The 12294-nt window shown below is 39.7% G+C and overlaps 1 protein-coding gene across 1 annotated transcript in view; it reads left to right on the top strand.

The window, feature by feature from the left end:
* The window catches only part of ryr3 (ryanodine receptor 3), a gene marked incomplete at its 5' end in the record, with an annotated part of 125295 nt that overhangs the window by 22109 nt on the left and 90892 nt on the right, over nt 1–12294 (top strand). Inside the window, 2 exon segments of the mRNA XM_084377371.1 lie at nt 3386–3490; nt 8216–8236. Of these exon segments, the coding sequence (XP_084233497.1) occupies nt 3386–3490; nt 8216–8236 (126 nt within the window).

Genomic DNA, 12294 nt, shown 5'->3' with positions numbered 1-12294 from the left:
CTGCTCTGTTGTTATTGTTAGCGCTGCTGGCTCAGGCGTGTGTGAACTGACCAATCAGAGCAGTCGGGGTATTCAGGAGGAGGGGCCTTAAAGAGACAGGAGCCAAAACAGAGCATCTCAGACAGAATGGGGGGATACAGTGCTGCAGCACTGGACATTATGAAGAAACTGTTTTTGAGCACGAAAGCATGTAAACCTATTCGAGTAGTAACCCAAAATATAATTATGAACCTTAAAATTGGCATAATATGTCTCCTTTAAATCAGAAGGCTGCATTAATACATATTCTTTTTTAATGTGAACAAATCCCATAAAAAGTTTATTTTCTCTATAAGTTCTTCAACTTTCCCAATCTGTCTTACTGAAGATGTAAAATGATGAACATCAACGTCATTTTTAGTGACTGTCACTCAAATGTTTGAAAGCGGTGGATTTATTGGCGATTAATACACATTTGGTGCACTTAAAGTATTTTCAAGACAGCAGGGAACCAATGTGCTTGAAGTAAACATGTATGTAACGCTGTGATCCTACTCTCTCACTGAACTTACATAGTGCAGAAACAGGTGCACTATGGGGGGCGGCGTGGCTGAGACAGAGACACTATTCACCCTATTACAAGACACTGTACCATCAACATGATTTTGAAGCTGCTATTTTAAGGTTAAAAAGTTGCATGTTGCTTTAATAGCCAAGGTTCTGGACAACAACGGAGGCCACGCGAAAGATATTTGTTAGTAGGATCAGTTCATTGTCTTTTCATGGGATTAGTTAATAATAACAAAAATATAGAACGTCATGATACTTTTATATTTTAATGTGACACAGTTCTATTGAATCTTCTCAGCTCACATTCTTTGTGTTCGCGAACAAAGGGAGATGAACAGGATTTACAACAGCAGGCGACCTTGAGAAGATGGAATAATTCATTTTATTTCACTCTGTTTGATCTCTCTTAGAACAGCTCACATATGATGTAATACTCCAGATTGTCAAATAATACTGTTTGATCTTTCGAACGATGATTTCACTAATTCTTTCAGCTCATGAAATTGTATTGAATCAAGCCCCCTACTGAGTGTGCAAAAATTAGACTTTCTAAAGGTCAGTGTGTCCACTGAGAGTCTTTTTCTATTTCCAGACAAGAGAGAATGTTCAGTATGTCTGCCCAACCCTGGAAGAAGTATGATAATTGGAAAATTGATGGTGAATAATTCATAAGAAGTGTAAGGTCTGCAGCAGGTTGCGAATTATCACTGAAGAAGGTCGTATGGCACCACAGGTGTAGCTGTGTCATGGCACGTTGCGTCCTCTCGCAGGCAAAAGTAAATAATCAGTTAACCCTGTCTGAAAGTTTTGGCGGAGAGTTTTGGCACCGCTAGCCTTTTTTATAAATCTCTTTATTCCATTATCTCTCTTGGATCCTTCGTCACTCATCTGAGTCTAAATGCAATGCAAATGGACAACGTCTGTTGATTGAAGGAGCACATCGGAGTTGGAGACTCCCGTGAATGTTTGTGTTGAGTTACAGGGCAGCGCCGTCCTCATTATCACCCAGCAGCCCTCCCCTCTGCTCACATTTCTCACCTCACTGCAGAGGTTAAGGGTCAGCCGGTTGTGTTACTGAGTCGGGGCAGGCTCCCAACACCTTTAAATAATTCCTCTTCTGTGCTTAGGAGAGATGGGTAGTGCGTGTCGTGTGAAGCTGGCCAGTGTTACGAAAAAGAGATAAACAGTAATAAATAATATTAGGATCATTCAAGGATGTGAAGTCAGGGATATGACCTGATATGTGGGTTTCGGAGTAATTTGTTTACCTGTTGTTGTTTGCACGTCATGTCCGCAGTGTAATGTTAATCAACAGTGCCATCTAGCACGTAGCAAAGTAAATTAATTTTCCTAGTTTGACAAGCAGATGCAGGTAATGAACATGTCCCCAGGTCTGCCTCTGAACTGCTCTGACTGCATCATATAATGTGTCACTCCTTCTATTTACTCTGGCTCTTTGAATGAACTTCAGCTTTCTTTATTTTTCATCTGAGTAACACACACCCCCTGGCTGTGGACTCTCTTATCGCTGAATAATTTATTAGCGTCAGTTATTACTGAGTTTATTGAATGCTGGCAGCCCATGCTTTGAAAGTTTAAAGACAAACTTCAACACTCTGCTGAGAGTGAAATCAAGATCTGAAGCCCATTACAGAGGAGAGCCAAACAGCCATGTGTGCCTAGGAATAAGGCCGAGCCAAACTAGTTACTGGCCGTTGCAGACGCAGTCTGCACACCTTTTTTCAAGTCCCCAGCCACTCATTAGCGGCAAGTAATTACGACTTACAGAGATGGTTTATCATTTTCAGTTTGTCTCTTGTCTCAGATCAGAGCCTGCAATTTATTTATTAACCACTTTCTGCTGTATTATTAAAATATTTTCTAAATATGAGAAAGTAGACAGTGTTATATGCATATGTGTTTGAATAATTCAGCATGTTACAGTACAGCTTCTATCTGTTGTTAGTCTTTTTAACGCATAATAATGATATTAAGCCTTATAAGTACATATAAGGGCCTTATTACCTGTTAACTAATGCTAACAATATAAAGTGTTACCGTGAACTTTATCTCTATAGCACCTTACATAATCAGAGTTACAAATTGCTTCACACAAATACAATGCAATAAAACATTGGTCTGAATATGCTACAGAGTGGAAATGTGTACAGTACACAGTATATAGGCACTAAGATGACATTTGAGGTAATGTCTAACTCTCTGCACTCACAGCTGATATGTTTATGGATTTGGCAAATCAGAAATATCTGTCTGATGTCAGCTTGTGAAGTTTTGTCCAAAAATGTTTAAATATATATTTATTTATGGTGACACAACAGGCCCGAGTCGGGAGCTACTTTAGTCTGACACTGCAATTTTTATGTGTTTGACTGCATGTCACGGACATGCAGTCAAATGGCTTGGATAGGATGTCGGCTTTTATAATGTCAATACATTTTGTTAGGTTTTGAAGACTCTCACTTGAGTTCTTTAGTTTCAAATTTCTAGAGAAGCGTTATCAATCATACAGTTTTCAGTATGTTGAGTCTCACAATCTGCCACCGTCATGTGAGAAATCAGAGTTCTTCGGGAGGTTTGGTGCAGCTGCATGTCTTCGAGGCTTTACAGGTAACATAAAAGGGCAAATACACAGTTACGCAATCAGAGAATTTCAAGGAGAACGAACTCCCGGCACATTGTTTTTGTACCCAGGAGTGGAGCCTGTTTTTGCTTAAAAAACACCTTGTCATTCCCTCTTCAACTAATGTTTCTTTCCCTCCTTCCTCCCCTCCTCTCCCTTCTCACTTCTTCTTCTCTCTCTCCTCTCATCCTGCAGTATGTTCCTCCAGACCTGTGTATTTGTAACTTTGTGTTGGAGCAGTCCCTGTCAGTGCGGGCCCTGCAGGAGATGCTTGCGAACACTGGGCAGAACAGCGAGGGGGTGAGTATTTCCCTCCTCCCTCTCATTGAAACCCCACCGCTCTCTGTGTCTCAACACACCCGACACAAACACACACATGCACACTCACGTACACAAATCAATCTGTAGTCTACTAGCGGCGCAAAATGCCCTTGAGGGTTTTTACAGAAGTTCAGTTGGATGTCTCATGCTCTATTTCTGTGATATTGCTTTTTATATGGACTGGGGCCTGAGATGAAAGTAACAGAATGATGCTCTTCACAACTGTTTTTTGTTTTGTTAACATAATTTAGCGAAAGGGATATTTATTGAGAGAAGAAAAGCCTTCGCTGGCAGAGCAGTCACACCACTGGAAATACAGCAACACTGACTCTGTTGAGACGGCTCAAAACTGGGCTGGAAACACTTCAGGCATTTTTAAAGGCCATTCTATCAAAGCCAAGTCGAGCCATGATGCATTCAAATGCTGTCAGACTTTTCAGGAATAGAACATTTGCAGAAGAAAGCAACATTTCAAACCTCCTTTAATGTCAGACTGGGATATCAAATATTCTGTAGATGGAGATTACTTTGTGGAGGCGAAAATTTTTGCCGTGTTGGATGTCCCAGTTCACCACTTGGAGAAAAGTGAATCTGATGTACACATGAATATTTCATGAACCTGCGAAAAAGAGGAAGCCAGTCATTTTGAATTCAAAGACTCAAAAATTAAAAAATATGCATTAGCTCTCCTCATGACACACACTTTAATGTGTTAAATTATATGTGAAAGAAGTATAAAGCCATTTGTGGCTCCAGAAAAAGCTTAATAATAGTAATAGTAATCTGATGAATTGCCTCCTTTCACAGTGTGAAATTGGTGGAGTCAAGAAATCCAACCATGTAGTTTTGGGGAAGAAATTTTAATCGGTAGATAAAAATCTTCATTGACTGATTTTGTTTTATGCCTAAACAAACTAAATAAACAAATTCTCTTTGTTTTCTTGACTGAATAAACAAACTGACCTTAAAGGACAACACAGTTTCATACTGTTTTACTTTGTTTATATGTGGCGGACCCTGCCACCTTTCTAGCTTCAAACAGTGTTCTGGGGACCTTATTTTCCTCTGAGAACAGCTTGTTTATTCACCTATGGACAAAAATAAATATTTCTGAGTTTGTATTATTACCTCATCAATAGTGTAAATAGAGTTTGAATTTCTTCTCCAAAACTGCGTAGTGCCCCTTTAAGACTTTGCTTACCTTAAATATCAACTTGCCACATTATGAAAATACTTTTTTTACTAAAAGTAACTTTTGAGTACTTTTGAAGTTACAAACCAAATCAACTAGACTACAAAAAATGTAAGGTATCGCCACACAAAGAAATATGGTCAACAAAAAGTTTGACTTTTTTTTCTCTATGAGGAAAAAATATAAAAAAAAAATAATGCAACATCATCTGTTTGCATTCCCTCTGTATGGGGGGCTTTTATTTTGAAGGTCTGGCCATTTGCAGTTAAATGTAAAGCGTTTTTAGCTTGTGTAAAAATATGGAAAGTTAAACACTTTGATAGGGAGGACATAAGAGAGAACATCTTGTAACAACTGTATTCGTGTAATAACTGTAATGGCTCAAAGTACTCTAATGTATTGCCCATAAAAAATGTGTGCGAATGGAAGAATTTAACAAGCAGAAACAGGCTTCCTTCAGGCTCAGCACTGCATAAGGTTGCCAGATCCAAGATATCTAAACTGACAAATGCCTAATTACTCTGTTTCAGCAGGAAAGTTTGATTTTGATAAGTGAATACATTAAAAATCGATAAGTAGGTTGGATCAAATCCCAGCAGCGTTCCAAGCCACCTCGCAATACTCTCAACTACTTTAACACCAAGAACTGCCATTGAATCCTAAATAGGAGCTGTCTCTTTTCATTCCCTGCAACACATCCCCTGTTCTGCAAAAAGCGATCAGAAGGCTTTGATAATGAAAGGCCGCCGGGAGGTCAAAGGAAGGAGGGGAAATGATCTGTGAGTGCTCTGCTGCATCCACGGCCTCCTTTCTCCTCAACCTCCGCTTTCTTGATTTACGCTAAACAGTTCGAGCCCCCTCCGTCCCGGCTCCGCTCCAGCTCACTTGGCGTGTTTATTAGAGCAGGTAAGTAATCTTTGATCGGGCAGGCGCTCCGCAGTGCCACGGGGGTGTCGTCGACGGCAATGAAGCCAATCCGGCTGACTACGTGTGGTGTGTAAACCGCTGTCAGATGCTCATATTCACTCATGCTGCTGCGCTCTAACAGTCATTTCATGTGTCATTTAATTTCATCACGCAGCACTTCTACACCCAGAGGGGACAGTCGAGACATGGGAGGGGATGGCATCATCACTCCTGTTTTTGGATGAAATGTTGAGCCCTTTCCTCCGTATATGTTTTGGGGAAAAACTAAGAGAAAACAGTGCTTTACTCTTGAATAGATCCTAGCATTACATTCGGATAAACGAACCGCTGCATACGAGAAATTGCTCGTCAGCGGTGACGTTTTCTCATCACTGTTCCTAGTGGGTACACGTGGTCCGTTGCTTGAAAGGATTCCTCAATTAATTGGTGCTTGACAGACCGCTGGTATCTAGGAACAGAGATGACATGGTAGCATGAATCATTGTGGAGTACAGCTGCAGCCCGAGCACCACACAGCATCACATCGCTATCTACAAGATGAATTGAGTACAAAATCCCACAATACTAATGCAAGATAGCCCCAATTGTGTGCGTGTTGTGCTGGGTGTCTCCGGCTACCACTGTACTTTTATGCACAACACAGCCCTTCTGGCACAGATGGTCCTTTAAGTGTCTTATTTTGTGTACCGCTTGGGTCCTCTCCACTGGTGATTCAGGCCTGCGTTCTTATTAGCCTGGGTAGCAGATTTGTTTTGTGCTCAGCAGTGCAACATTGTTGGCTGGCCTTGTTTGGCAAGACAACATGATGTTGGCTAGAATACAAACTCTCTGGTAGCAAGGCTAATAAATCATCCTCCTCTTCGATTTTCCACTGAAAGGGCCCATTTCTACGGTGGCCCTGAGAGCTCAACGCACTGCAAGCTTAAGAGAACGCACGCAAACCGACGAAACACAAGCAAATTTAAGGAAGCATCTTCATCAGTTTTACGACACGTTAAGTAGCACTTAAAGAACAGGCTGTTAATACTGATGACACAAGACATAAAGCGCAGCAAATACAGAAAAAGACAACAGAGGTGTTTCCAGAGTGCTGAACACGGCTTTCACACACGTGTTGCTACTGTGTGATGTGTCAAAGGTGATGTTATCTCATTATCATTGACGCATACAAGATGGATGACATGTCTCCACTTCCACTTACAAAATAAAGAAATAATTTGGAGCCAGATTTTGCTCACTAGTGGAGCCGCAGTATTGAGTTCCCACCTTCTCAGTCACGAACAGGGAGCAGCTGTCAATCATGATGTTTCACACCATTTTTATGGCATCAAATAAAAGTGATAATAACTACCTAAAATGACAGAAACAGTCTTCAGGAAAATGTATGTGACCTTTTACTTACAGGTTTTAGTACCACCCATGTCCCATCTGCCAACATTACAGATGCAGGATTTATGATCTATACAGCAGCCAGCCAGCAGGGGGCAATCAAGATGTTTTGGCTTCACTTATGAGGACTTGCGTCATGTCATCTTCTTTATATATATATCAATTCTCAATTGTTACAGTGCTTGACCTAATGTTGTCAATACAGAAATGAAACCAAAATATAGATGCCTCAGGACATTTTTGTTCTAACTAGAGAGGCACTCAGTAGAGCGCATACCTCCGCTAAGGCCCAAAAGTCCCCTAAGGCTAATCCAATATAAAACGAAACATCATTTTATGTGGTTCTGCATCAAATTGTACTTACGTATAGATACCAGCCACCTAATTACACCTGATGTTTTTCATCAAGACCCATGGATTAGTCCCTGAGAAATAAATGAAAATGTAATTTTTCTGGATCTGCACCAAAAGTTAATGGGCTCTATTCTGGGCAGAGACCCATCCTCCATCCAAGTTTTGTGGAAATCTGTGCAGTAGTTTTTGTGTATTCCTGCTGACAAACCAACTAACCGACAAATGGACACGGCCGAAAACACAGCCTCATTGGCGAAGGTAATAATGCTGATATGTTTTATTTTGCGAGCTGTGGTTGTAAAGTAATAAGTAAAGTTTAATATCTTTCATAAACACAAAATCTCCTCAGAAATCATTGTAACGACGGATACAATTCTGCTTTTTGGCTCTGTAACGTCCTGCGAGGTGCTTCCAGGAGTCTTTTCCCCGCGCACGCATAGAGTCGAGCAGTAGCAGAAGTCAGTACAGGACATAAACATAAACGGATGATACTTGGAACCGCCTTCAATTAATTCATGTGTCACAAACCTTGGTAACAAGTGCGTCTAAGATTTGTTCAGCACTCCTCTGAAAACGCTTCCATTATCTGTTTCTGTATCTGCAGCGTGTTTCTGTGTTGTATTGTGTTGTCTGTATTTGCAGTGTTTTTCCCTGTGCTGCTGTGTGTTGTCAAATGGATGATTCGCTCGTGTTTTGTTTAATTGTATGTTTTCTTAAGTTGCAGTGCGTCGAGCTCTCAGGGCCGCCAAACATTTCTCCCTTCTGTTGCTCTCAGATTTGTGTAATCGACTGCCTTACACCCCAATAACACATTCTTTTCATTTGTATTTGTGTGTTACTAGAGTGCCGACCATGACAAATGGGTAGGTCCATCAGTTTGTTCATCCATCATGTTGTCAGTGTGCATGACAAACTGCCAAACGAAAGGGTTGTACTTTCCGCACTTTCACTTGAAGTGACGCCCATTTCTCGATTGCCATAAAAGCTGCATTTACAGCGTGTACATCGTTTAGTTTAAAAGTCCGTGGCAGTTGCCGCATTGTGGGGAGATATTAAGCTAATGGTAATACATTTAAATGTTTCCACCTCACCACATTTTGTGAAAATGGATATTAAAAAATACATTTATCTCTGTGTAGACTCCCTCCGGATAGTAAATTATGCTTTCACCTCACCGTAGCTCAACTTCTTCTCTTTCCCTCAGACACTCTGGAGACATTCAATTAGCCTGTCACAGATGTCTCTGAGCTTTAAATTATGGCAATCTTGAAATAGACATTCATTGGTGCCGTCACCTTGTGCACAAGTCAAATGTGTTGCCTCGCCTCTGAAGACTACTTTGTGTGCAAGCACTTTCAAGTGATGGTGTCTGCGACTCATCTGCTTAAGCTATTCATTATCCCTTTTTTGCTTTCAGTGCAATAAGATTTGAGCCTTAGTCAGTTACCTAAGATAGTAATGAGCTCTCATAAATTATCTAATTTACGGGATTGAAATAAAAGGATCTGAAATCCCACTTGTTGGCAGGAAACTCACTTTGTGGTTTGGGTGTGCTGCTCTGTTTTCTCTGGGTTTGGTCTCTAACATTGATTCGTTTTAAGGGAATTGACACGAGGAAATGTACTGAAATCAGTTTTGATTTCAGAGTGTTCACATGCGCTACTGTTGAGCAAAGCTGCCGTAGACGATCCAAGGATTATTCATCTTTTACTTTATACAACTCGACACATCAGACTGCCAACATCCTAAACTTTTTAATGTTTTTTTTTTTAACATCCTCCACCTTTTAGTTTGGACTTTTTGAATAACATGGCCGAAAGGATGGATGGTGACAGTTTTCTTTCCTTCCAACTGTCACATATTACACATCATCCTATGTATGATTGTTGTGGAGCTAATGTAAAGCATATGGAGCACAATCTGTCTCATTAAACAAATTATTTGAAGGACGGGGCATTAAATATGTACATGAGCATCAATTTATCAGATGGTACTTAGCAAATGAGTCTGGCATTACTCCCTCCTTCACGGCCTTGAAAAATTGATTAGTGTGCTCTTTTTCCATGCTCAGGCTGTTCTATACAAGATAAGCTATTGAATATATGAAGTAGACATTTAGTTAAATTACTTAGTCATGGTTCGGTGTAATGGCTCTGTAAAGGCGTGGGCTAAGAGGAAACAAGACAAGCAGGCAGGAAAGTTAAAGACCAGCCACCAAAATCATCCATGTGTTTTGAATAATTTGTATTTTACGCTGCCTCTAAAGGCTCTTAAGGTATACTGTGGTATGAAAATGGAAGATTATCATACTGTGTACATTTGCTTATGTATGGTATTGAATTCTACTGTATTAATGTGATTTTAAAAAAATGTTTTTTGTCGGGACAAAATATTTTGTGAAATTATAATAAAGCATGTTTTCATCCTATTGAGTCATTGTAACTGATGATTATAATAATGATGATGATAATCATAATAACGTATTATGAATAATAATAATAATGATAATGGTGATAATAATAATAATAATAATAATAATACTACATCGCAAAATACTGTATGCTGTGATATTTTATTGGGTTGGTTTTCATACCGTTACAACTCTAGTTAGCAGTAACTCTGATCTCCTTGTCTTTGAGGAATATAAGGAGCTTATATGCACTGTAAAAAAACTTGATTTATTGATAATGGAAATAATAATAGTAAGGTTAATGTGTTAGTTTTACTCGGGTAACATTTGCAGTGGAGCATTGGACAACTTGTTGTCAGTGGTGGAAGGCGACTTCCAAGTGCTGGACTTAAGTTTGGTTTGAGGCTACTTGTAATTTTCTGCAACTTTATACTTCTATTCCATGAAAATTCACTCTAAAGAGTACTTTAACTTTCGAGAGTTAGAAATTTAAGCTCAGAATGTTAATATTTACAATTATTATATATTTATTAATGAGGTAATGAAACAAACTCAGAAATATAAATGTTTTCCAACTGAATAAACAAGCTGTTCTCAGAGGAAAATAAGGTCCAGAGAGACACTGTTTGAAGCTAGAAAGGTGGCAGGGTCCGCCAAATATAAACAAGAGTAAAACAGTATGAAACTGTGTTGTCCTTTTAATGTCAGTTTGTTTATTTAGTCATGAAAACAAAGAAAGTGTGTTTATTCAGTTTATTTAGACAAAAGATTCGGTCAATGAAGATCTTTCTCTCCTGACTAAAATGTTGTCCCCAAAACGACATAGTGCTCCTTTAACGTTCATCCAGCGAAGAAGAAAGAAGCTGCATCAAGATGGCTGTAAGAGACACTAGGATAGACTTCAAGCAGTTGATAACGTTGGTCTATTAAGCCTCATACGTTAAATTTTTGTGTTCGACTTCTAGAGAGGTGTTGGTCCAACCTTATGCTAATCAATCAGTCAAACCTGTATTTATAAAGCACCTTTCACACAAATCAAAATGCAATTCTAATCGCTTTAGAAGAGATTGAACAAACACGATTTATAAAGAAAACAAAAACAGGTTTAGAACGCACACCACCTATAGTGGTGAATAATGAATAGTTAAAATAATAAAAGATAAAGAATAAAATGTAAAAACAAGCAAAAAGATAAAATATTACATGTAGAGTGGTCTTCAGTATTTCTTCAAGCTACCCTCAATGATGTAAATGGGAAGGTGAGGAGCAGGAAGTTTATTAGGTAGTGTTACACCTATTTTTAGTTGGGGTCGTTAACCTAAACTGGCAACAGTGAGAGCTTCAGCCATAAATCACTTCTCATTAATTGTCGCTGAGACGTTTACAGTCACCTACCTGTCACTTACCTGTCACCTACCTGTCACCTACCTGTCACCTACCTGTCCTCTGGTGCTTTTGTTTTCTGAATATTTGCTCTGGAAGCTTATGATGGCTGCTTCACTCTAACTTAAAAGCATAAATATGACGTATGCTTCAGGGCTTCGTCTTTATGACTTAACTCTGCTCGTATCCAAATATTAGGCTACACAGTGTCTGCTAGGGTGTCGGAGCCAGAAATCTACCATGACGCAAAGGATGATTTTGGTGTCTAGCCATGTCTTCATGACGTCGACGTCTGAGCCCATTAAACTTCCAAAAACCTGTAGTATTTATCTAAGACGCAACTAATTGTACACACGTACACAAACATGCATGCAAACACACCCACACAAACGTCTCTGTCTTTGTTTCTGACTCGAATGCACTCCCAGTAGAAAGCTGTTTACGATACAGTACTTAAAGCTGGGAGGGCACCACACCAAAGGTCACAGTTCCTGGCAGTGATGTGTCAGCACGACAGCAGGCCTGAAATACAGGCTGGCTCTCTCTCTGTAACCCCTCCCTCGCTCCCAGCTGTTGCAGGATACTCTTCCCATTTTTCTTTTGATCGACCCCTGTTTCCTTTTCTGTCTGTCCATCTGGGAGAGACTCTGTGGCCAAAAGAGAATTAGCTCGGGGGGTCATATTCAGGAGACAGTTGGGAGTTCCCTGTGGGTCAGTTTAAATGTGACCTCGCGAGCAAACACACAAATTAACAACCAGACAAGAAAGAGGATAGCCTCCGTGTATTGCTTATTGGATAAACACTGCAGTGTGCGTCACGCTGGTTAGCACAGCTCCGGTCCCGGGGGTCGGTCTCAGCTGTTTCTATGAGGAGTTTAGATATTATTCATCACTCAAAAGACACTAAGATGAGGATAGTGTGTGTATACAGTATCTAAAGCCATAATGATGAAAATATCTACTGTGACTATCAGAAATATGTATGAGAATTAGTGGTGTTTCCTAATGACTTTAATGGAAGTTTGAACATTAATTAAAAAATAAAAGTATTAAAACACTGGGTGCAGTTTAATCTAAAAGGTTAACCATTATCTGAAAAATATATTGTCTCTGTGAAAAACATTGTGT

Source organism: Pagrus pagrus (genome assembly GCF_965226575.1).
Source record: "Pagrus pagrus genome assembly, chromosome: 16".
In the NCBI taxonomy this organism is placed as follows: Eukaryota; Metazoa; Chordata; class Actinopteri; order Spariformes; family Sparidae; genus Pagrus; species Pagrus pagrus.
Note: the sequence above shows the minus strand (reverse complement) of the source record. Positions and strands in the feature narration are given on the sequence as shown.